The following is a 26816-nucleotide window of genomic DNA, read 5'->3' as shown; positions in this document are numbered from 1 at the left end:
ACAACTCATAGATGGATATAAGAAACTAAAAATCAGCTCTATTTTCTACATATTTTACTGCTTTCTTGCTGTCTCAAATTTTGTGTCTTTTCATGAGCTAAGCAGCAGGTGAGAGTTATACATACTTGCCATTTTCCTTAAAACATCTAGTTTACTTAAGATCTACCATAGTGTTTTAGATAGAAAAAAGTCTTGTCAAACAATGCTAGGATTAATCTGAGGTTTAAAAAAATGTATAGTAAACCCAGTTACTCAGGAGCTAATTATCAGTTTATCACCTGATTGTATCCTTTCCTTTTTCCTCCTTCAGGCTATGTTTTGACCGTTTTCCTGCTTGTTAGAAGGGAAAGTGAGAGGAAGTAAAATTGTCAGGCCTTTTTTTTACTTCCTTGCTGACAAGTGTAGTTTTGTATATCAATTTCTGTCTTTTAATTAACTCTTAGTATATGTAACAGTATGACTTTGAATAAAATGTTCCCTTTTTAAGTGAGCCCATAAAGTAAAGGGAGTTAAAACATACTGATGTTTTAACTGTGAAAATTTATTCTGCAAAAGCCTATTAAAATCAAGAGAGAGGTTCTGAAATCAAATTATAAATATAAATAAGCACTTGTACATGCGCATATGTGCATATGTACTGGCTACTGAGAAACCAGGGAGATGGCATAAAGAGTGTTTAAAAAAACAAAAGTCTTAACTCTGAAAGGAAACTCAGCTGAGTTCATAAGTGATGGAAAATGATAACTAGTAGAAAATGTTTACAAGATTTTTTATAAATGAGTTCGTACCTTTGTTATTGGTCATTGGTCCGACTCCAGTGCATAAAGGTTTCAAGGACATAAACATTCATAATGGAGTTCAAGCTTCTGGGAGATATAAGCCTGACTTCACAAGAGATCCAAAGATGTTCAGGACGTGTCTTTCGTGGCTAGACCATAATATAATAGCAAACAACTAGGTCGTCTGATGTATGATTTCAGAAAACAGCCCCCTTTTTGTCCCCTAAATAATCAGGTCAAAAGTCCGAGTGCGGCCCTTACACGGATGACTGTCTGCTGTTACAAGGTAAAATTCTATTTTCCCCCTCTTTCCCTGCAGTGACCCATGGCAAGGAGTACTGAGAAAATCCCATTTGGCCTCCTCATTATTCTCTTTACAAATTCCTAGAAAATTCTCTAAAAAGGAATCTTGATAAATCCTATTACCACCTTCTCTCTATCCTTCAACTTAAGAAAAGCAAAGACTCCAGGGAGAGGGTGTAAACTGAAATACTGGTTGAATGGCCACTTTTTCTTAGTGTGAAGGGCTGGTCTCATGACTCTTGATAGAATTATGATATAACTGACATCTAGGTTTGCTATTACTGTTTGCTTTAACATATGTTCTTTTGCTTTTAAAATTACCTAAGTGAAAACTTTCCCCCAGTTTACAATTCCATATAAAGATTAAATTTTCCCTTTTACCTCGTCTAATCTATTAAGCTCTGCATGCTGATTAGTCATTCTTTTCTTTCACAATATGAATTCCTCTTACCTTTTTCTGCCCTTTTGAGCAATTACATGGCCTCCTTTCACAATACTTAGGTCATTCAGAGTATACTGAATTTACAGTCCTTTTTTCAAAAAGCTTTAAAAGGAATAGGGAAGTTAGCAGACAATATTTTTATAAGGAGTAAGAAACTCAAAAACTGTTTCCTTTTGATACCACATTATTCAGTAGGCTATATTGTTCAGCTGAAATTTCCTACAAAGTCAAGGCTGACATTACTATATTTTTAAACATTTGTTAAGTTTACCTTTCGTGAAAAATGGCCTACTTTATTATCTATTTGACTAACATTTCATAAGTCATTTTAGCTAGCACTTATACCTCCCATAATAATTTTACTTGGTTTTTTTTTTTCTTTTCCTATTTTTTACCAATATTGCCATTGATTTTTCTAATGGGTATTAACTACAACTTCTAACTCCAGGACTATCAGATTTAGGGTAACTAGAAAATTTAGAAACTAAAATACCAGAACTATTTTCAGAATTCCATCATTAAAATTTAGAAATAAAATCATTCAGTAAATAGTCTTCACCATGACATTTAAGTAGCTGCCAAAGATATTTTTCCCTTTGAATTATGAACTGTTGGCCACTTGGCAGTCATTCCATATTCCTATCCTTATTGCCTAAATATTAATATTTGTGTGATTACTATATTGTGTGCCATATTCTTGTTTGTCAAATCATTTTTCTATTCTAAGTGCATATCAGTTTTTTTCAATTAGACCTCAAGCTTTCACATATTACATTATTCCTTTTTTCATTTAAACTCTTAAGGAATACCAATTACGTGTTCAATACCCATTATGCTGATACAAATTTCCCAATATAAATATATGTGGCAAGTTATGCTGATATAGATTCTTTACTTTTTATAAATTTGTCAAATCTGACCAAAATTTTATAAAAATCGGAAATGATTTTGCCTTTTTCTGTCGATCACATGACACGTGGCCTGAACTGTAAGGTTACACACCCACGTCAAATGTATGTAGATTTAAAACTAGTTTAAAAGTTAATATTAATGTTTCTTCAAACTAATTAGTAGTCGTATGTAGTTTCTAATGCCAAAAGTCTCTGATTGTTATTTTTAATTTATTTAATTACCTTGGCCTTTATCATATATATGCAGGTAAAGACCCAGGTAATTAAATACACACTTATGCATACACACACACACACACACACATATGCATATGTATATGTATACACACATACTCATATGCAGGTAAAAATCAAGGTAATTAAATATTTATTAATTCTATACATAATTTATATATTAATTATATACATAATTTATATTCACACATACGCACATATACATACATATACAGAGTAATTTCATTTAGATTCCTGCTCAAAATTTTCTTCCACTTCAATTATTTTTTAAAGATTTTTCACAAATGTACATCATGACTTCCTTAGGGGAAAAAAACCAACAAGTAAAAGTAATTCTTCTTTGATTTCCCTTCTCAGAATGTCTTTTATTTTAAATGTGATGGTAAAATTATACTAAAAAATGCATTTATCAGGACTTGAGAGGCAGTGAGAGTGATTCAAGTTCAGAGGAAGAACGGAGAGTCACTACCCGTGTTATTCGCCGGCGTTTGATTATAAAGGTATCCTGGAGCCGGATCCTTATGGGGGCATTGCTGTATTATTAGAAAGTCCTTCCTTGTGGTATTGAAATTTTAGCATGCGTGGTAACTAAATGGCTCTGTATGTGTTTGTTTGCACACTTGAAAGCTTATAAAAACAACTACGAAAAGGGAAAAGTCATGTTGCATGGTAGTGAGTATTCTCGTAGGCCTGTGTTTGACATGTGGCACTGATATCCTGCTTTCCCTGGAGAAGTGTTCTATGTATTAACTTAGATTCTATCTTGGTGAGAGAATAGTCCATATCAAATGAAATGTAATGAGATAAGACAGAGAAGAAAGAATGAAAGAATTAAAAGGCTTCCTTTTCAATCTCAAATTCCTACTGCCTTAACAGTTTTTAAGTGAAAATCAGTTCTTCATTATCAATCAATGACTGAGAATTTGGAATTACAGCCTGGCATGGGTGTCAATGACATAACGCAAATCTAGCAAAAACTTCTGAAATAGGTTTTTAACTTGACTAACATACAAAAAATACCAGGCTGTATTTTTAAATGTAGGAAGCCATTTTTACTGGAAGTGAAAACTATAAATCCCCTGTTATAGCACAGTTGAACACTATGAATAAATCTTGACTTCCCCCACAAAGCCTTTCTGAAGCACTGACCTTATGCACGGTGAGGTCCAGCAGAATGTTTCTTGCAGTCTGTTGCTTGTCTTCATTACTTTGTCTTTAGAAAGATCTTTCCTGATGTTAGAATAATTGAGTGCAGAGAACCAGGAAGCTCTTTTCAACGCACAGGCTTCTGAATGTGGTCCAAATAACTGGAGGTTCTTTGATAGGCAGCTCTGGAGAGAAAGAAGGGAAGTGGCTATTGAAAACCATTTATCAAATTTAGCCATTTCCAAAGTATCAGGCGACGCAACAGACAGCAGAGATGTTGGCTTAGGTATCCAAAACTTCTTAATCCAGCTGCTTGTCCTTCCCATGTAGATCAGATGAGGGAAGAAAATCTGCTCTGCTATAGTTTTTCTAAGATTCTGGAAACATTGGAGAAGAAAATAAGTCCTTGTCGAAATCTTAAATTATCCCCAAATCAACCTTGAGCTTAATAGGGAGCTATCAAAAAAAGCATGAATCACTTCTTTGAAAATTTCATATAGGTAAGCCAAATTACTTATTGGTGTCTAGCATCTTTCCAGGTACTCAACCTGCTATCTATAATGTCCTTATAATCTCGTCCCACATGTTCCTGGAATCAGAAGAAAGAAATACTTAATTAGGTTTTCTGAAGGAGTTAAAGCCATACTCTTTGCTCAGGCGTTGCTATTCCTGTAGTTGTTGTCTTCAATAAATGATATTTTAAAGTAAAACATTCAGAAAAAGCACATGAGATATACTGTCTTGTAACTTATTTTTTATGTTTAACACGACATACTCATGATGCAGCCAAATCACCTCATTCCTTTATAATAGCTACCCATTATAGAAGCTGACTCTCCTTCACTTAGGACAGAAAAAAATAAACATAATCCTGCAAAAAGAAAAGTAGGAAGGCAGAGGAATATAAAAACATCTGAAGAATATAAAAACATCAAAAAATCCCAAGTCAGTGAGGTTTTTTGATGTTTTTATATTTCTTTTGGTCTCCTACCATTCTAGACATGCATTATCAAAGTAGCTTTTGTTAGTGTTATTATATATTTGAGCTCAATATAGTATAATTAATTGTGTTAACATTTTTAATAATGTTAACAAAAATGTTAACAAAAATGTTAAGATTAATGTTAAGATTTTTGTTAACAAAACTATATGTTAACATTTTTGTTAGTGTTATATATTTGAGCTCAATATAGTATAATTAATTGTATGTTAACATTTTTATTAAGAACTTAAGTTTAAGTAAGCATGATGTTTTAGACTTCATAAAATAGAGGAGTTGGTGTTCTCCCCAAATACCCACTTTTTGAAGTCAGTGTGATTTTAGGGAGGTTGAGTGGAACCATCAGAGAATGGATGTTATAACTGGGGAAAACATTGTATAAACAGTAGAATCACTCAAATAAGCTTCAAGGAATGTCTTTTATGTGTGACAGAAAAATCAAAAGCTAAAGAATAGCTATAATTATCTTTGGAGGCTATAGGTATAACAAAAATCTGTATAAATTACATATATAAGAATCTTTCTGATTAATTTTCTGTCCAGATTTTTGGAGCACTTGAAAAGGATTGCACTTCTGTTGTTTTCTCTTTATTCTGTATGTTAATATCTTTCTAAGGTAAAAGAAGTTGAGACTGCAGTAGTATATGGTAAATGTGACATGGAAGCATCTCTGTCAGAAACGTAAAATGAGAATGTTAGGGCATAAAGGGATCATCAATGTTAAAATCACTTCTTTTCCTAGGTAACAAAACTGAGGATTGGAGATGAATTGATTTATCCAGAATCACAGCAGGGTGATAGCAGTTCTGGGACCAGAAGCTAATTCCTAGCTTTCTAGTGAAGTGTCTTCTACCTGCTTTTTCCACAATACTATATTCTTTCTCTTCCAGAATATAAAAGGAATGACTTTTCCTGGACTAAGTTAGGCACTTGACCATTTAGACCTTGCCAGTGGAAGAGGGCAGCATTGGGTTGTGTTTCTTGAAAATATTTGATGGGGCTGAAATGCTTAGAATTTGACCTACTTCATAGAGGCTGTCCAACCCTGGACTGAACCAGCATATTTATACTGTTTGCCATAGTAATCCCCCTAGCAATTAAAATCTCAAAGCTGAAAACTATCGGGGTTGTTCCGTCCCTCTCAGAGCTGACTTTGGCTGGTATCAATGGAAGCAGTCGGTTTGCTCCGGATTCCTAGACTTGGCAAATCTGTCATCTTCTTAGCCATTCAATTTGTATAAGTGAGTTGAAAGTATAATTTTATAATTTTTCTCTTTAATTTTATATGTGGATGTATTTATTTTACATTTAATATTTTTAAGTCCCTAAGGAATTACTCAAATTAGCAAACTCTCCCATTTGTTTTAGGATCTTTAAATTTTCTATGCACATTCATTTACTTCTATAAAATCTGATAATATCACAGTGGTTTCAAATGCTTAGAAGCAGTTTAAGTAAATTAACCAATCCTATGAGCTTGTTTACTTTATTTGCTCAGCAAATTCAGTGATTGGAAAAGTCAAAACTTTAAACCAACTCATCACAGCCCAACTGTTGTGAAGTTGGGTAAAATTCAAATAGCTGGATTTTCACTGTTATAAGTCAACTGTATTTTTATTTCTACTTGTGATTTTTTTTTTTTTTACTGATTTCCAGAATAAGAGTTTACATGTATGTTTTCTCCAAACCAAGCAATTCAAAAGTAGAAACTTTGATTTACCCATTGCATTTCCCACAGGTAACCACTGTTCAAAAGCTTCAGATTGTTTCTATATGTTAATATGTATATGTGTATGTTATGTACATGTATACATACATCCCCAGCAAGTGGGTTTCTCAGAATATAAAACTGGGTTCTACTAGACATATTGCTTAATAACTTGCTAAGTTATGTATGTGGCATATATATATATATATATATGATAGCCACCCCAGTTTTTGGAAAGTTGAAGTTTTAATGTGTACATCAAACAAATTGGTGCCTTTTATATTGGTAGCTATTCTTTCATTTTATTCAAAAACTCAAGGAGAGAGGGATACAAATTATAAAACGGAAAGCGTACAGTGGAGGTTAAAGGGAAGTACAGTTAGTCCTCATTAAGGTGGCCACCAGGGATGATCCCGGAACACCATCTGTGCTGTAATTTTCCTTTGAAACAGAAAAGAAAAAAGTGGGGGGAGGTGTTGCCAAAAATAATGCCTTCAACAAGACCGGGGGGGGGGTGAAATTTTGTTCACTTAAAAGTACCAACTGTTTGCAAGAATTTTAGAAACTAATTAGAGATTATTTTCTCTCATTAAAGAGAGGCCCCAAAGACCTCTCCTTGGTAACAGTTGGTCTCTCATATATTTGACAAAATTAAAGATGGATGATTTTTTTTCCATGTACTGTATGACTCCTTATTGTTTTTCCTATCTAATCCACTTTGGTGAGTTTCTACACAATCAGACAACTTATTTTGGCCTTATTAAAGCACTTGATTTAATGGCCATTTAAAATTAAGATATGTTTCCAAGAATTAGCTCAAAAAATGTTTCATTCATTCAGTGATTAAACTGTAATGAAATCTTTCATGACCTTTTATTGGCTTTTCTGCTGTCGTTATGCTTTAAATTAAAAACTGAAAATTTTTTTTAAATATATGAAACCAATCATATTAAATATAAATAACACTCCCATAAAAACTTATTGCAGATTTTAGTGCATTTAGTCATGAGACCTCTACATTTTTCCAATTTCCTTCCTTCTGTTAACTGTGCTAATCAAAACTAATCATAGCAAGATTCAAGGTGAACTAACCATGAGCAGCAAGAAACATCTTCTTTTATTTTCGCCCAGCTCTGTACCACAATGAGGTAAGATGAGTTATATGTCCCATGCATTGTCATGACCTTTGAGTCCACAATCTATTAAAAAGACAAAGTCACTTTGTAAGAAGAAAAAAAGAATGAAAATAGAATTTTGTTAGCAAGATAGTGTTTTAGTCTTTACTCTGTCATTTTTAAACTAGAACTGCCTTTCTACCTGTTTTTTATATAACGCAATCATAGAATTTTCTCACCGTTGGCTGGCACTGACAAAATTATCATGACAAAAACACTGAAAGAGCTAGAATCCTGGCTCTCCCCAAACTACAGCTGTCTTCTTTCTGATCTGCCAGTTTTCCTATAAAACCAGTAGTGTACACTAACTACGGTACACTCTACTCTAGCATTATCCAGGTCACCTTTTCAAGAAGTTTGACTGATAGATCTCTAGAATAAGTCTGATAGGTCTCTAGAATAAGTCTGGACTTAAAATATTTGTCCATGTTCCCCAAAACTGTAAGTGGCACTAACCTTAAGTTGAATATCTGTGAAGAAAGTAATATATTGCAAATACAGCCCTATTTTTGCTGAGTGGTTTTTCTTATACAGTCATTGAGCTAATAGAGAGATATTAAGGAGCCATCTCCATCTATCACGCTGCCTATGAGCAGGGAAATATGAGCCTACCTTGGAGAACAATTGATTCCATTTTTTAAATTCACCAGAGGAAGATCTTTTGACAGTTTCCACTTCTAAACCAGGTAATAGTCACTAACTGAAAGATAAGTATCTTAATTCCTTTAGTACTGGTATTTACTTTTTTATTTATTCATTCATGGTCTGTGGCAATGGAGATTAGATAATCATCACGTAAGACCCCTTGACTTGAAACTATGTACTTCATCAGATATAGTTATTCTCATTTATTTTAAGACCTAGGAAAGGCTCAGTCTAAAAAAAAAAGTAGGACCTTCCTGAACATTTCTCATCGTGCTTCAAAAAATGTATATATTACCCTTAGTAAGTAAATTTTAAAATGAAACAAAGGGCGATAAACAGAATACCCCAACTAAAGTACAATCTTAATTCAGATTAGACAAAATGCAACCCACAACAATGAGTTGATAGATTTGGTAGGACAAATGAAGAAATACTGTACTGAAAGTGAGATGATCTCATTAGAGCCCTAATTGTTGGCTACATTTTTTTTTTCAACAAATGCAACCTTTTTGTTTGTAAAGCAATGTGTAACTGCATTCTATTTATGTATTTTCAAATTCTTCCTTCTTGGAGTTTGTTGCTAACCATCATTGTTGTATATATTAGAGGTTTCATGCTGTGTATGTGGTTGACTGCTAAATAACTATCAGTGGAGTCGGCTTTTTCCCCTTGTGCTAGCATAGTGAGTAGAATGTATACCTTCTTTTTCTAAAGCTCCGCAAAGCATGAGTGTGGTACGCGGAGTGGTGTGGAGATCTGTCCATCTGGTATGTTGCTAATCTCTGTGCCACATCCTTTAGGGAGAGGAAGCAAAAAACATTCCTGGTGAATCTGTCACAGAAGAGCAATTCACTGATGAAGAAGGCAACCTCATCACCAGAAAAGTAATCATCATGGGGATTTAATGTATCTCTTGGAATTTAGATGTCATACTGTTTGTTTGCTGTAGTGTCACCTCTTGAAATGGAAAACAGGAAAATCTCTACTTTTCACTATTGCTTCCTACAGATCACTCGGAAAGTATTAAGACGAATCGTTATCCCACAAGAGAGAAAACATGAGGACGTGGTAATGGAGAGGGACTGCCAAAGAGAAAGTAGAGGATAAAGCTTTGTGTACTCTTCTAGTATATGCTGCTAACAGGCTGGCACCCTGCAGTGTGGTAGCTTGAGCGTTTGCTGCTTTTGATATCCTGTGCATTTGTTCAGGGTCAAAGAAAAGGACTCTTCTTCCTTAACGTTATTTAACATTATATGCTTTCACTGTCTTAAGAGATTTCACAGAGATAAGTATATTTATGGAGGTTAGAACTTGCTGGTCCGAGCTTCTGAGAGAAAATAAATAACTTCTACCACCAAATCCCTCAGCAGTGTCCCACCCCCGCCCAGCGCCTGCCTGGGACACAGATGGAGAGCACTTGATAAAGAACATTGGTTTCCATGCAATGCACAGGGTTTAAGTGTTAGGATGGCAAAAAACTCAGTTCAAGATCCTTACATCAAATCTCTGTATTTTACCTTTATAATAGATTGTACAGGGAAATCCAAATTCTCCAATGTAACCTGAGGAAGGCGCTCTTCTGGGTTTCTAACAGCCTGTTTCCAATGTGCTAGTTAAAGAACTAACCTCATTCCTACTAAGCAGTGTAACTCAGTAAATGAATCTCCCAGAGAAAACATTTCTAGTTCTTTCTTCATCATTTCTCAGATCTTTACCCTTTTCATTTTAAAAATAGAAAGTTTAATAACCTATGTTTACATAAGAAAAAAGTGAACTGAAAATTTCTCAGAAGGAATGAATCAGAAAATTGGAAAGGCTACTGTGTGTTCCGTGTGTGTTCCGTTCTAAATAGGGTAAAAGCTGAATATTTGTAAAAAAAAAAAAAAAAAAAAGCTTTGCTCTCAAAGAAATGTGTCCCTGGTACTCAGTGAAGAGAGGTCTTGTTTTATGGAAAATGGATGCCTGCTTGGTCTGAAGTAAGAAGAGGGGTTGGTAATTCCGCAAATTAAACAAACAAAAAATCCCTCGGATCACCGGCATTTCCATGGTATTAGTTCGTGATTAATGCTTTACTGAGAACTTTCAGTCTCATTACAACAGATCACTTAAAATTCTGCTGGCTTAAAAAGGCATAAATTATAATTTACTAATATTTTTTACATTGGGGTTTGAGTGCCTTGAGATCTTTAGCGATGATTTCTTCTAGCTTACTACAGGAAATGGAGCAGGTGCTCATTTTTCAATTTATCACTAACCTACTGAATTGTGCAGTTCAGTTCTATTGTATTCATTCTGACCTAGCTTGCCTTGATGATGCTAAGCTGTGTGGTTAAAGCAAACGGATTGTATTTTCGGACGTGAAGTGAAAAAATGTTTCTTAAACTGTGTTTCACTGACCCTAATCCAGCCCCAAGGAACCAGAATGGGAACTGCTTTATCACTAAAAATCTTTTGCTATGAAATGTTAACATGTACATTCCTTTTACAGCAGGGAGAAGGTTATAAGGTGAAAACGAAGAAAGAAATCCGGCATGTGGAAAAGAAGAGCCATTCATAACAGTAAAAGGTCAGTCAAGGTGATAATAAATATGCTTATATCAACAACAGTAGGACTTAACTCCCTGCGAAACTTCTAATTTTACTAAACAAGTGATTTAGATCTTCCCCCTTCCTTTCTTTTTCACTGTATGCCAGTTTTGAATATCTAATATCAAGTTATTGGAGTTATTTTTATGTCTATGTGTGCTACGTACACACACTAAAACTTGACTCTAGTCCGTAGTCCATACACTTGCTCCTCACAAATTAGTCAGGAACGTAAAATTGACGTTTGCAGAAGCAAATGTAAATACTGATTTTTGAGTCTTCTCTAAGAGCGAAGGCTCAGTATGAAATGCAGTAGCATTATACAATCTGACAGGAAGACTATTTGGCAACAAGTAATTCTTACAAATATACTCTGCGATTTGTGTTGATTCAGCCTTTCACCATTTTAGCAGAACAGCATCTGAGAATATAATTCTGGTTGAAACATAGTGGTTGTCAAGTTTAAATTAAATTACTGAAATCCCCATACTACTACTTTATATTTTTTTATATAAACCAAAGCAAATTAAATAGGAAGTTAATGGTACTACTGTTTTCTAACTTAAAATGGTTAGTGAGTTTTGTTTAAAGTGGTCTCAACTTTTCTTCATAGAGAACAGTATTTTCCTTTAATATTGTTTTCTACACTTTACATTGTCCTATTTATTTCTACATAGCTACCATTAGAAAGGTCATTTGGGGTGAAAAAGCAGATAGAGCTTTGAAAATTTCTCCAGTCTGTAAGGTAAAGCAGGATGATTTCCTTAAGGCAATTTACCAACAGTTCTCTTAGCCCCATTGGTCAAAGTAACAAAGAGAGCAAATAGATCCCAGTTTTCACTTTTTCACTTTCATACATCTGCTGACCCTCCCCCGCACCCCCTCCCCCCTTACCAGAATCCTGGTATTTGATGTGTTCAGGTAAGGTACTGAGAAATTATTGAGTCTCATTGCCCCTGATTTTTTATGTGAGATAAGTACAAATCCCAAATAAATTCTTAATCCCTCCTTCCTCAAAAAACCTATCATACAAGATTTCACTCCCTTTCTGTGAGGCTTTCCACATAGGCACTAAGAAATCATTGCTAGACAGTACCGTGCTTCCCTGAAAATAAGACCGGGTCTTATATTACTTCTTGCTCCACACATTAGGGCTTATGATCAGGGGATGTCATCCTAAAAAATCATGCTAGTGCTTATTTTCTGGTTAGGTCTTATTTTCAGGGAAACACGGTAGTAAGGTACTTGCCCTCACTGAGCTTACCTTTTGGAGATTTAATGGTAACCAATCATAACTAACTAATCACATCAGTATTTAATGGCATTGGGAAAACTAAGAACTGGAGAGTGCTCTGGAAATAATTACAACACATACTTTTCAAAGTATTTCACTTGTTACCTTCATTTAATTCTCACAGTCAACCCTCTTTGATAGGTACCCTTATCATCCCCATTTAACAAGTGAGGAAATATGCCCCAAATTGCCCAGTGTCACATAAATAAAAATTGGCAGAAACAGAATATACAAACCCTATCAGACTGGCTCCAGAGTCCACACTCTCAAACATATTAACCGGAGACTGGGTCTGAGCTGACAGGGAAGATTTCCTTGGGAAAGTGATGTTTGAGTTTTAAAGGATGAATAGGACTCATCTGGGTTGGGGTGGGAAATTTTGCATTATTTGGGGTTCGCCTTCTAGGTACAGGCAATAGCATTCTGCAAAGGTCAGAGTGGAAAGAAACAGGAAAGGAGGAACTGTGAGAACATGTCAGTGTAGCTGGCAGAAGAGTTTTGTTATTATGTCTGGAGAGGTAGGAAAAATCTGAATATTCAGGCCATGTGAGCCTCTCTGTAAGGATTCTGATCTTTACACTAAAAGCAGTGGGAAACCACTGAAGGTGTTTAGTTAGGCAAGGGTGGGATATGGTTCAGGTTATGTTCTGCATCACCAAGGCTAGCTGCAGGGCATAGAATGAATTGGAAGCAGCAATAATGGATGAGCAGATAACCTGTAAAGAGACTTGCAGATGCTGGCTTAGGCAATGAGAGTGGTAAGAAGTGGCTGAATCAAGAGAGAGCAACATGAGTTGTTTTTTATTGGATGACAAGAGTGAGAGAAGAGAAAATTAAGGATGACCTTAGTGTAGCCATATCTAGAATGAACCCACCTATTATGCTTATCTCACAGTTGAACTTGGTCAAAGGCATATATATAGCAAATTAATAAAACACAGAGCATGAATTTGCTGTCTTGAATTGGTCTTTTTAAGCAATTCTACGTGATAAATGAAATGAAATTTGAAAAGCGTTCAGTCAGCTTTAGTAGGCCCCTAAAAATTTACGAATTTGTTCAATCAGACTCAGACTCTGGATGGGAAAAAAACCAAAAAGGTCACCTACACTAGCTGTGCCATTTTTCTAAAGTAACCTATACCTAATATCTATGAATAAATGATACCAAAAATATATGACAGTGCCATGCTTCCTGTGTCCTTTAGAGACTATTAATATAGAAATAACTTGGTCACTGAATATACAAGAGGCTTTAAAATTATAAATAACCCACACTGTAAAGAAGTTGTCAGGAGAATTCATACGACCGTGAAAATAAATTCAGGATAAAGCAAACTCAATGTGTCAGACAGAAAGAACAGTGATTTGACTACAAGCCTCATTTTACTCTCTGGGGAAGTATTTACCTTCCATAAGTGAACCTAAGAAATGAGTCCAAGAATACTGCCTGGAATTCCAGGACATTGAATGTGTGCCCTGGAAAAATCAATTTGCAAATATACTGAGAGTTTTTATAGCCCTACTGGCTGCCTTTTTTTTTTTTTTAATAACAGAACAACTCAGCAAGTAGAATGCTGCCAAATTTCACTGAGTCTCAGATGGCAACATCAAATTTTTATTTCCCTTTGTAGAACCAGTTGAATTTTGAGTATCTGAACCCTGGACCTGCTTTTCTTTAACACTGAGTCACAGCCATCCTACTTTTAATGTAAGGAAAAATTGTTAGGAACGCAGAATCTCTATTTACCCCAACCTACTGAATCAGAATCCACATTTGAAGATCCCTGGGTGATCTATATGCACATTAAACTTTGAAAAGCACTGCTCTAGAATATATCACTGGCTCTCAAACTCAGTTGAACATTAGAATCAGCTAGAGAGGTTTTTAAAAGTTTTTTGATACTGGGTTCCAATCCAAGAAATTCTAATTTTTTTAAAGTCTCCCCAGATAATGCTAATGTGCACCCAAGTGTGAGACCCACTGCAGATTGGGAAACAAAGCTTTTCAGTGGACAACAGGGGGCCTTAAGCCTGAAAAGGTTCATTGGGCTGAACTGCAAAGAGCTTCAGATATCAAGCTAAAGATGTGATTTTTTTTTTTTTCTTAAAGCTAGGCTTTAGGGGCTAAAACCCACTGGTTTGTGGACATATAAAGGAAAGGTTGGTTCTAACTCAAGCATACTCCCGACTTGAAAATGTAATGACAGAAAGTACAACATTCATCTGTGAAATATAAACTGCCATGAAAATCCATTGAATAGCTGTTTCTCTATTTTAAAGTGATGCTTAAAATTAACAAATAATTATAGTGAAATAACTAAAAGGAATGATTAGCTTTCTGAGTTGGTTTCTACTACCTTTGGGTTTGAAAGGCACATAAAACCCAAAGCCAGATTTTTAGATGCAAATGCTTCTATCACAAATCCATTATTTTAAGCCCAGAAAAGGAAGATGAATTCTATTTCTGAAATGTCCTTTTGATGGCTCCTGCCCTCTCATACCTTTCCATCAGATGGCGCTCTCATCACAGTTTATACAGACTGTCAATATTTTTATAAAAGGCAGTCAAAAGCTCTCATGCTTTTTGTGCAACACTGTACTTGGAATAAAGTCTTTTATCCAATGAATGACCTTCCTACACGCCACATTGTTGGGGTCAACACACTCTGATTTCGTGACTGATAACAAGAGATTTATAAAAGGAACTAACTCCAACATTTTTTTTAAACCATCAATCAAATCATACCTGAATATAAATGAGCATAATTCATAGCATTTTTTAAAGATTATAGAAACATACCATTTCTAGAAAGATAATGGTCATTTGCATCGAAGTGATAAGAGAAAGACTTTGCTGCTTATTACAAGATTAACTTTGGAAGTTGGATTGGTTTGGCAGAGAGATGAAGCAAAACAAAAGTTTTCCTGGGTTGTAGTGATTATTTTGCATAAAAATCATCAAAGTATACATTTACCGTAGACAAACTATGTGGTATGTAAATTATATATCGATTCTGCTTTGAAAAAAAAAGGAGGGAGGTTCAATCAGAGAAAATTGCTGAGGATTCTCCCTAAGAAATCAGATCATGAGAGCACTCGGGTCCATAGTACTAGGACCATCTAAGAAACCTGGTGCCTGGAATTTTAGGAATAAATGTAAAAACAGAAGTGAGGAAATCCTGATCTTCTTACTCTGATTTGCACGCCTTCTGGGACATGGCTGGACCAAATGAGTCACTTTCCTTCTCTGGAACCTGCAGAGCCGTTGGGAGGGAGGGGGCAGGTGTGAAATCAGCCCAGAAGGAATTGATACTTGCATGTTCTTGGCTCTCTTAGTAACCTGGGATATGGAGGTCAGTAGCTATTTTAATACAAAAAAAGGAAGCCTTAGAACCACAGTGGGGCAGGCAGAGGAAATTCTGTACTAACATGTCTACATAAGCCAAGGGATCCTGGGTGATTCACCTAAAGGGAAAGGAACTTGTCCAGGATAAGTAAACAACCTCAAGGTCACTGGGAACACTCTTGGGCCCCAACAGAAAGAGAATTATAAAGGTTCTCCTAGACCTGCAAAAAAAGTAGCCTATTGCTACTAAAGTTGTTCCTAAAGTTCTTCTGGCCTTACTCAGGTTTTCTACAGGGCCTATGTCTTGTTCTTGGGCAGGCATTCAAGTTTGTCACCTTTCGCACTGAGCGAGGAGGAAGGACTACATGTAGGAATAATTTTGTTTTATGGAAAAGTGCATACCAAGAACAATACATACTGCACAAAAGTATGAACATCGCTGCCAAAGAATGTTGATTTATTTTGACATATTAAGACTGGCTATAGAACAGATACTTGATGCAGGTATGATCCAGTAAGACAAGACATTCTGAGGAGGACCTCCATAAAAAAAAACTCAAAATTAATTTATCCTGTCATGACCGATGTGGGGCAGAAGGGAAAGTATTCTTTCCAGTGGTAGAAAATGGTCTTTAATTTTAATGTGCATATGGCAAAACAATTTCAAAGTAATGAAGTAATGACACTGTCTTCCCTTTTTGAAAGATAAGTCGCATTTTGAGGGGTGAGAAACTTACTGCAAACTATACCGACATGACTAAGATGCTCTATCCTGATTCCATATCCCTGCCCTTTGTGCCCATATCCCTGATATTTTGATGTTGGTGGAAATCTCAGAGAGCACCTCTGTCAGTCTCCTCATTTTACAGATAAGTCTGAGGCCCTAACGGCTTTTCCCAGTACGCGAGTGAGTAACCTGAGCAAGAGAGACAGAGCTAGAAGAGGGTCTTTCTGACTCAATCTCTAAAACCACAAATAGAGTAAACAATGTCCCATGGAGGTCACAGGATCACCAAGAGAAGGTCACTGCATTCTTCAAAGAGCTTTCCAGTACACCTGAAGACCTTGTCCTCCGAGGCATCCAGCAGATATCCGGAGTCAAAGAAAGGCATCAGGGTAAACCACCTCATCAGGAAGTAGAGGGCCCCCATTTTCTGAGGCTTTTCTGTTGAGTGCAAGGAAGGCTTAGACAAGTTCTCTTTTAAAAAATGAAAAGAAGGCTAAACTCACTACCTACTACCTCTCTTTCCACAGGATCCTGTGTTTTTACTGCCAGTATTGAGAAATCCATGGAAGATATGTCAGCAGGAAGTAAAAATTCACAGAGAAGGGTGTGTGTGTTTGCTGCTCTCCCACATTAACGGCATGATTTTTCTTTTACGTAAAAAGAAAACAACAGAACAAAACCACCACCATTTTAATTTAGCATGAGCCAATTTACAAAGCATGGAAATTCACTTTCATTCCCAGGATTGGCACGCGTGCAATTAGCAATGCAGTGTATATACAAGAAGCCATGCTGTTAACAGTTGATCTCAAGTAATTTGGTGTCATTTACAAAAGGAAGAAATTGCTGCCTCCAGAAGGGACAGAAGGAGATGGACTGATGGAATCACAGAGAAACACTAAAATTACTAAATCCACAACAGCTCGCCTTATTTTTCTTGGGACCCAAACTGTCAGGGTATAAACACTATTTGTTTCTTTTTTAAAACATCTATAGTTTTGCTGTAAATAATAACACTGTATAAATTCTAACAGAAAACTAGAATAAATGTTGATAAGGTACTGCCTCTTAGAACACAACAGAATATTGCAAATGCATTTAACATAATAGGGGTTCTCAAGTGACTTCACCCTAGAAGAGGAGGGCGGGGTTCTGGGTGGGGGGGAATCTTCACTGACTCTTGTATAGTAGCAATTATAATGTTTGTATATGCAAAACTGCTAGCTTGATTTTAAAAAAAAAAAATCTTTAAAATCTGCTGCAAATTTAAATAATTCCCAAAATGAGGAATTCTGTAGTTCTGTGAAAAAAAATTTTCTTCAGAATACTAATATTTTGATGCATGTGTATCACCTTATTTTGATTAAATCTTTTTCCAATTTTGCAAACACTACAGTATACTGCAACACAGAAGATTTTATCTGTAAACACAAAGCCCTTCATCTAATATTTGTTGCTATTGCCAATTTTCCAATGAAATGATCTAAAAATGAAAAAAAAAAAACACCTATACAGTAGTTGCTTTAGGGGGCGGGGGGTGCTGTTAGTGCTTAAAAGGGGGTAATGCTTGCCGCTTTAGAGGTGGGTGGTGCTCATAAGAGACCCCAGTCAGGGGTAGTTAAAATGGACTGAACAGAAATCCTTAGCTAGTAGAATGGCAGCACGCTGTAAAATTATTACCGTATTGTGTACTGGCTCTAAGATATAGACACCTTTCAGTAAGCCAATCATTTGTAACCATTCTAGCAGTGTCATATTAGGTTAATAAGGCTGCTGTGTTTTAAAGGGCATTTTTATTTGGGTTTTGGTGAAATCCTTTAATTTGTTGATTATATTCATAGAAAATCAGCATTCATTGACACATAGCTCTAATTACATATGTATGAAAAACCATACACTGGATGACCTAGTTGATTATTTAAGCATCAAATAAATTGTGTTAAACTCTTCATCTCTCTGTGCTCTACCGTGTCCGTGTGTTCTCTGGCAAAAGGTAATCATCCCGCTCCTTGTCACCTGGCTGCACCCATCCACCTCCAGTCCTACCGGTGCCTCTTCCTCTCCGGTCACTAAACAGATGGTCCCTAATATTCAGTCTGTCCTGCCCATTCACAACTTACATAAATTCTGAGCATTTCGTGGAGGAGCCAAGAACTGAAGATTAACAAGGGATCTTTGCCCATAGCTGGGTTGGGCTGCCCCCCAAAAAGTGGGGAACTGGGGCTATTAGAGCCAGCATGTCCAGAAATTGTACATGGGTACCTCCAGGAACCATCCAGCTTGCAGTTGCTTTTAGCCCATAAAGCAATTTTTGCTTTTTAATTGACATTCACTGTTCAGTGCTTACAAGTTGGGAGATTTCACATAACCCAAATTTCTAACTTCTCTTGAAAAGCAAAATTTGACACCAATAGGCCTCGTTCCCAGAAAGCAACAAGCTGCTGGAGCCGTACACTGCCCGCTCCATCCAGCCAGGTGTGTGGTCCCCAGGTACCACCATCCCAGCCTCATTTCCTCACATTTGTGTGTCCTGACTAGCCTGGGAGGCACTGGAGTTTATAATAGACACCACGTAAGTTTAACAGGGGCAGAGGCTGTGGCTGTTTTAATTTTTATTCTAGCCAAGAGCCTGGCATCCAATAGTGGTGGCAAATATCAGCATTGCTAAAATCGGATGCTCACAGTATGCCCGACTATTCTAAGTACATTGCACTTATTAAATCCCTTAGTCCTCATAACCACTCTATGGAAGTAGGTACTGTTTTTGGTAGTAATATTCCTGTATTAAATGGGTGCGTAGAGCCAGTCGGCAATGCCACATATTGCCTGCCCCTTAAAGATTATTGCCAAATGGAATGTGTTGTTCCCAATAAGGATTCCGTATCACTGCAGAACACATGTATAGACAATCTACTTTGTGTAAAGAAGGGGACTAGACTGCATTTGGATGGTATCCCAAATAAATGGAATGTGCCCTTCACCAAAATCATCTTACGATAAGCAAACTGAGACCTCTGACAAGTATAAAAACTTGCAGAAAAAGCCTTTGTAAAACCAGCATCAGAATCTAGGTATCCTAATTTCCGAAGTTAGACATTTCTGACTCACGGTCCTTGAAAGAAAGATTCATTCTGAACTAGAAGCTCAATGAAATGTTCTTGTCTGGGTATTAAATGGGTACGTTTATATATCTAAAAATTTGACTCTAGAGCTATGTGTTGGGCTATACTTCAGATCAAACAAAAGTTCATAAATTTACTCAGAAAAATAGCCAAAATAGGATGATCAAGATTTTATTTGCATACATGTATGTATATGTATATATTTATATATGTACGTATGGATTGAATGGGGGCATGTTATATATTCCTAATATAGTTTTTGGCCCACTGGCTTATAAAAATGTATCTAAGCTTTTCCTTGATTGACATAGCTATAAAAAAAACTGATAGATTCCTGATATTTACTCTGTTTTTCAATTTTATATTCCTACCAAATTCCTGAGTTTGTTAAATTAAAATGTATTATCTCTACTATATTGCTAAGTTATGGCAACATGCTGTACAGGGTTATTTCACCATATCTAAGAGGGATCTACTTCACTGAACACATAAGCAGCCAGCTTCTTTATTAATAAATACTGCCTTAGCATCCTGATGTTCCACCATGTTCATTTGGTATCATCTGGGGGTTCCACCAAGTATGAGGTTTTTCTCCAGGGCAAATAAACAAAAGGTTTGTTCTTGCCTTGGTGAGCATTTGGTCACATTTGGATGTACGACAGGGATATGTGAGAAGCCCAGAAATACAAATCACAGGAATGATAACTCACCCTGAGTCTCTGAAGAAGTCATTGATCCAAAAGTTAACTTCCTATCTGGGTGAGTCTTGGTACTCTTGATTTCTTAAAAAGAAGCCCCTGGCATATTAAAAGGTATGTAATTTTCTAGTCCTATATCATTGCTTCTCTTTCATGAATTGATTGATGATCAGATAGTCCAGAAATAAACATTTCTAATTGAGATTTGAGCCAAACTCTACAAGAGTTCTTTTAGTAATAGAAGCAAAAGGAAATGGTATAATCTATTTTTGTGGTTACCTAACTATCCACGTACCGATACAAAGCAGTTAAATAAATAATGGAGTGGAGCATCCTCAGTAATAGGCCCAACAGCTTTCACTTCTTTAATAGACTTAAATGGAGACAGTTCAAAATAGAGCAAAATGAAATTCACCATTATAGCATGACGGATAGCCATGAATAATATGTCAACTAGCTGAACCTGCAGTGAAGAAATTTTATTCTTTATTCCTAGTGCGTCCTGCGTTAAGGAATAAACATCCCAAGGGTTGCATTTCCAACAGGACACCCTGGACTCCTCACGCATTCCAAAGGAATTCCAAAGCAAAGTGGAGATGAACATGCTCAGGATTCTAAAGACAGAAGAACCACGAGGCCGTGGGAAGTGCACCAGAAGCAACAGCTGTGAGGACCTTTTTCTCCAGAGCCACCTCAGAATGTCCTGTTGATGTCCCAGAAAAACAGGTGATCTCACGGCCTAATTTCCCCTCACATCCTCAGTTTCTACTTCTCTTCTGAAATCTAGATAAAGCAATGGCGTACTTCTGAGAGCTAGGAAGGAATGATGGTTTGCCAGCTTTTCAAAAGAGTTCCAGCATGTAAGGCACACTATCAGGTCCTCCTACTAGACTGTCTACTCCCTGAGGGTGGGGACTTTGTTCTGTTCTCTGCTATATCCACCGTACCTAGAACACCACCTGACACTTTGTATGGAGGTGCTCAATAAAGATTTCTTGAGTACATGAATGAATCCATCAACAAACATCAGAGGGCAAAGAAGGGTAAATGGAAAACGTTATTCGGTGCACCATCTTGTGCACCATTTTCTTTATAGACTCAAGCAAGTTGGAAATCAAGGAAAGCACAGCTTTCGATTCCAATAACTTCATTCACTAAGACGAATGTGTGTCACCATCCTCCACTAGCCCTTTCCAGCTGCACCATCCCCTTATTAGCCACAGAGTCTTAAGTAATCAGGTTTGGGGATACCAATACGTCATGAGCGAGGAGCACACCAGCCACACTGCCGAGTTAGGCGTCTTTCCCATGGCCATGGCTCAGTCACTGACAGGCTACTGAGAAACCAGGCAGGCGCGTGGAGAACCCATCATGAACCTAATCGCTAGGGAAAGGTCAGCTTAGTCTCCGCCCTTTAAGACACGATATCCAAATTTTGAAAAAGTCTGGCTACTTCAAGATCTCCACCTCAGTGTTAAGTGTTTGTTGGGTTGGTAAAGGACCAGAAGGTATAGAAATTACACCCTTGAAACCCTTGGGCCACATCCAGCCTGCAGAGATGTTTTGTTTCGACCACAGAGAGTTTGAAAAAAGATGGCCAACATCTTTAAAAAAATCAAGATTTTAGATGAAAAATTGATTTTGAGTTCTCTTTAAAAATCTAAAGAGGTGACAATGTTGTTTCTGAAATTCCTTGTAACAATAATCACCTGGAGTAAAACTGCACCTGCCACCTTTGGACAAGCATGTTTTTCACTGTTCGCCATGCTCTCTCCTTTTCCTATTGCCTCCCAAACCCAATCTACTTTATTCATTTCTATTTCCCAGTGTGTTTGATCTGATTGAAGGACGAAGAAGAGGGCAAACTCATGAGATCCTGCATAAATTCTTCCTTCCTTATGGCAAGCCAAATATCTACCTCGTTTTCATCCTGTCTCAATGCCAATAGAAAGATGGAATAAGAGTGAGCAATTGAGAAGAGAAAGATAGATCTTGTGGTTTTTCCAAACCCATCCATCTCGTTCAACATGTACTAAGTGCCTGCCACTTTTCAAGTGCTCTCCTACGTACAAGATACATCAGTTTCCTACCCACTGCCTTCAAAATGAGAAGAACACAAATAGCCTCTGCGTGAAATCTAAATCTAAAGCTCCTCAGGAGAGGAAACCCTCCTGTGGTAACAAAACTCCTGTAACACATGTAAGTAGTGCATCCCAGAGCACAAAGGAAGACCATTTAGGATGGAGAGAACAGCCCTGTGGCTGCCAAATGTAGCTACTGCCCTTTCATATCACCCCTGCTATTCACAATAGAGACTGAAGGCCTGACAAAAATACTAACTTTAGTAGGAAACCTTAACAACATTTCAAAGGGAACTAAGCAACTCTACAAGACACTACAAGCCCATCTTAGTTCCAAAGATGCTAGATTTACGTGAAACACTCATACTCAGTGCTCTTTACCTTTCGTATAGCAAGTCCTTCATAACTCTGACCTCTTCACAAAGCCTTCCCTGCTGATGCCAACCCACACTGGCAACTCGTATAACCTAAATGAGTACCCCATGATTCAGCACTCAAGTCTACATCCTTGATGGCTTCTCTGAACATCTTACTCTTCAAGAACAAGGACTGTGGAAAACACAGTCGAGCTGGGTACACAGAAGTTATAATAGATACTCAGCTTTACATGCGTCAACATTAACTTGTTCTCCATGGTTAAGTCTCAGCAGACTCCAGCTATGCTGCAAGACACACTGAGGGCTCAGTCTGGACACATACTCCACCCTCTGAAAGTGTAGCAAAGAGCAGAGCTAGAACTGCCTCACAGTCTGGCTTGCTCACACTGCTACCATGGTCAGTGTGCCTTGTCTGGGTAGAACCTAAAGCAAGTGAATAAAGGGTATCTAAGGACAAGCCTGTGAAACCTTAACCATTCCAGGCCGGTTGGTCGATAGGTGAGTAGACAGATAGGTAGATAGATACAGACATATATACTCAGATGGATAGATGTATGTAATGGCGACAGCTATCACATGGTAAGCTTTAGGGTAACTCTCGTGCGTCTGGCTACGATAAAACTTTGAATTCTCAAGTTCCACAGATCAAAGTGATGATACTGTCACATGTCTGTGGAGACTAGGTAGGGCATCTAAATTAGACAAAACGCTGTGGTCGACTGAACTGTACATGAGTTATTGGCTGCCTCTCCTGGGCAGGGGATTATACTTTTCAGCCCCATTGCCATCACCTTAGCGATGCAACTCGCTTTGGCCCAAGAAGAGCAGATGCTCTAGGAGCTGGTGCATTTTTCTTCATGCTGCCTTTCCTCTTACTTCAACACTAGTGACAGTCCACAGAGAGACTGCTCCCTGGCCTGGTGCTGGAATACAGATGATGTGGAGCGGAGCTAGAGCTGACCCACAGGAGACATGCACTGTGAGCAAGAAATAAACCTTTCTAGTTAGCCGCTGAGCTTTTTCAGTCCTGTGTTACTCTAGCGTAACCCACGGGTTAATGCACAAGTCAGACAGAAGACATGAAGGGGAGGTGGGTACTGAGGAAGCACAGCTCCCTTCTAAAGAGTCCGCCTTGTGGGAGGGCAAGCCTAGCTCTGCCCGATCGTTATGTCTTGTTTTTTCGGTGTTTTTTTTTTTTTTTTTTTTTTTTAATGTTGGCAATTAACTCTTCCCCCCACCCCCACCCCCAGTATTGTGTGGTCAAACAAAATATGCCCGTGGGCCACCCGTCTTCAGCCTCTGCCCCTGGTTCTTGGCCTTTGCGGAATGAACACAGACCTGGAGCATGCTGCACACATTTACTGATGTGTGATTTTGCATTACATTCTATGTAGCTGGTATGCATATGCGAGAATTCCGAGTCAGTCTAAAGGACTACTTGGAATTAGTCTTTTAGACCTCTGTGGGGCTTGGTTGTTCTCTATGTACCATTTCAAATACTGCAAGTCTCATTAACGGTCTGAAGGGGTCACTTGGCTTTTTTACGTCCATTTGACTGCATTTTCTTGAAGAGTTGATCTTCACTTGTGCATGTGGCCCTGATGTGGCTCCTGCCTCCCTCTCTACCCACATCATGCCATCGTGTCCTTTTCTCTCACTACATGTCAGACCGGTGATAAAGTGCAGTCCAGGAACTGGACTGTCTCAGAAATTTTTTTGTTGCCTAGCTGCAATCCAGAATGGACATCAACTATGTTACTAAGGCTATTCTTTAATTCAGTGGGTTTTTGGTTGTTTTGTTTGTGTGTTGTGTTTTTTCAGTATAGTAAAGCTTTCTTGAGAAGGAAACGATACACAGATTTACGATCTGGTTCAAGTTCCTTATCGTGTCAGAGTCTGGCATTCTCCACAGCACAGCTCTAGTCACACTAGCTTCCTTTCTGTTCCTCAAAAATGCCAAGTTCCTCCTCATCTCGTTCCCATCCCATTTATACTGACCCGCTGCCAGGGAAACTGTCATCTCAGTCTCTCAATGTCACCACCTCAGGCCTTCCCTGCAAACCCTCTCTAAAGTAGCCTGACCCCCACCCTCATCCCAGTCCTTCTCTGTCACACCACCACATGTATTCCCTTTATCGCGTTTATCACTATAATATACCTTGTTTATTTGTACACTAGTTTCTGTCCTCATTTATTGCTATATCCAAAGTATCCAGCACACGGCCTGGTACTAGTAGGTACGAAACATATTTGATACAAAAATGTATTCATCGAACATTTGTGGAATAAATAATTGAGGAGGAAAGAGAAGCAGGACAAGTATGGCTTAGAATACACAGCTGTGAATGTCCAGGAGAAACAGCGACATTTTCAGTGACTCACTGCCAAGTATCAAAAACATGTCCGTTTGCCTTTGAGGGTGGCTGTGCTCCCACCCCCAGTGAAGACGTGCTGAGAATTTTATAATGCATCTCCCCCTGCACAGCTTTGCTGCTCTCAGGTACCACCATGGTGTTTTTCCGTCTTGTACTGAGGCCACGTGGGAAGGTTGCTAAAGGTATGTGGTATGTGTCGCAGCATCAGATCTGCAAGTGACTCTTTGGAGTCACCTAAACACAGCACCACCCCCACTTCACCAATGCTAGAAAAATGAGCCCTCTTTTGCGCTGAAACAAAAACCTTGCTGGTGGGACAATCGCAGAAAAGGGCTGCTCAGACAGCCTGACTGGGTACATTGTATAATAGTTGCAACTCTTCCCACCCTGGCAGGGCCAACCTACAGCTACAAATCTAAATTCTCCTTTGGCTTCACAACGGTCCAAAATCAGATGCTACAGGGCCTGCTACAAGACATTCTAGAGTAGCAGGGACTGTGGAAAACTTGAGAGCACCTGCCCCAACTGAAAATCCACAGTGGCTAGTGAGCTCTAACAGAACATTACACTGTAGGAATGCAGGCCCTGGATTGTCAGCTCTTTTCATTTTTCTAGAGACACTGGAAATCTGTATGAGGGGATGAAAGTGAGGGATGAATGTATAGGAGTGTGGGTATACATCAAGTTCAACTGATATGCTATTTAATTAGTTCATACTATGTCCCAATCCCTGTCCTCGATATCCACATATATCTATGCATCCATCCTAGATATAGCTATTTGTCACAAATAAAAAGGAACAAAAGCGGGGACCCATAGACTCCAAAAGCTTTAATCTCATCAGGAAACCAAGATATGTTCTTATATAAATAGAACGTAAGATAATATGGGCAGTGCCACGTACTAAACAAGCCTTCTGTATAAAGCACAAAACAGTCCCGACACACAGTACCTGCTACATGTGTTGGCTACTATTGTGGTGATTGTTAATAGTGTTATTACATTATCATTACAACCAGGATCTCAGGACTACTCCTGATGAAGTGAACTGGAGAAGGCCTAGCCGACAGTCTTGCCCATACTGGGCACTCAATGAACACTGGCTAACTGTGGTAGGACTTGAGAAATGAGTAGGATTTTCACGTGTGAAGAAAGGAGGCTGTGGAACAAAGAGGCTAGAAGGATAAAGCCATCCCCAACACATGAACAAAGTGTATTTCGGTCAGAATTTGAGGAAAAGGCATAGGAGGCGAGGCTGGAAAGAGAAACTCACCAGGAAGAGCCTTGAATGCCACTCAAGACTCCGTCCACGTGATCACAAAAAGCACTTGAGCTGAACCTGACGCCCGGCTCCAGATTGTAGAAATGACTACTCAGCCAAAAGTGAGACTGGTTTTCAAAAGCAGTCCCAAATTTTAGATATTTAGGACATGAAGCAAAGAGTTTCATGTGCATCGATGCTTTTATGTCCTTTACATCATGCTGTACTAGTTATATGACCTCAAGCAATTTACTCAGCCTTTATATTTCTTCATCTGGAAAATGGGGGTGATAGTTTTATCAACCACAAATGGTAGAAATGAGATCATCTGCATAAAGCACCTCAAAAAGTACCTGACACAGAGTAAAACACTCCATAAATGTCACCTACCTCTTACTATTTGCGGTGGTGTATTATGCTGAAAGGTAAAACAGGAAAATGCCTTGCGTGGGCTTCTGTGGTTTGTGAGTGGTGGTGTAGGTGGGAGGCCTGTGACACAACCCTGCATGCTCTAGGATGCTACTCGCTGCGCTTCAGAGGCCAGGGGACGTCCCTTGGAGCTCAGTGGTCCAGCCCCATCCCCATTACCCTCCAAGGCCTCAGGGA

General features: G+C 38.0%; 1 protein-coding gene across 25 annotated transcripts in view; it reads left to right on the top strand.

The window, feature by feature from the left end:
- ANK3 (ankyrin 3) overlaps positions 1–18247 on the top strand; it is a 473720-nt gene extending 455473 nt beyond the window's left edge. For 17 of the 25 annotated variants that reach the window (XM_033130259.1, XM_033130260.1, XM_033130256.1 and 14 more), the window contains 6 exons: positions 1015–1065; positions 3083–3169; positions 9144–9227; positions 9352–9411; positions 10832–10909; positions 16824–18247. In XM_033130259.1, the coding sequence (XP_032986150.1) occupies positions 1015–1065; positions 3083–3169; positions 9144–9227; positions 9352–9411; positions 10832–10900 (351 nt within the window). In that variant the 3' untranslated portion in view covers positions 10901–10909; positions 16824–18247. The remainder of the gene's footprint in view (positions 1–1014; positions 1066–3082; positions 3170–9143; positions 9228–9351; positions 9412–10831; positions 10910–16823) is intronic. The other 8 variants (XM_033130276.1, XM_033130250.1, XM_033130272.1 and 5 more) reach the window with 3 other exon arrangements.
- Positions 18248–26816: the final 8569 nt, after the last annotated feature.

This window comes from Rhinolophus ferrumequinum, chromosome 16 (assembly GCF_004115265.2).
Source record: "Rhinolophus ferrumequinum isolate MPI-CBG mRhiFer1 chromosome 16, mRhiFer1_v1.p, whole genome shotgun sequence".
NCBI classification, from domain to species: domain Eukaryota; kingdom Metazoa; phylum Chordata; class Mammalia; order Chiroptera; family Rhinolophidae; genus Rhinolophus; species Rhinolophus ferrumequinum.
The sequence above is the reverse complement of the archived record's forward strand: the minus strand, read 5'-3'. Positions and strand labels throughout refer to the sequence as shown.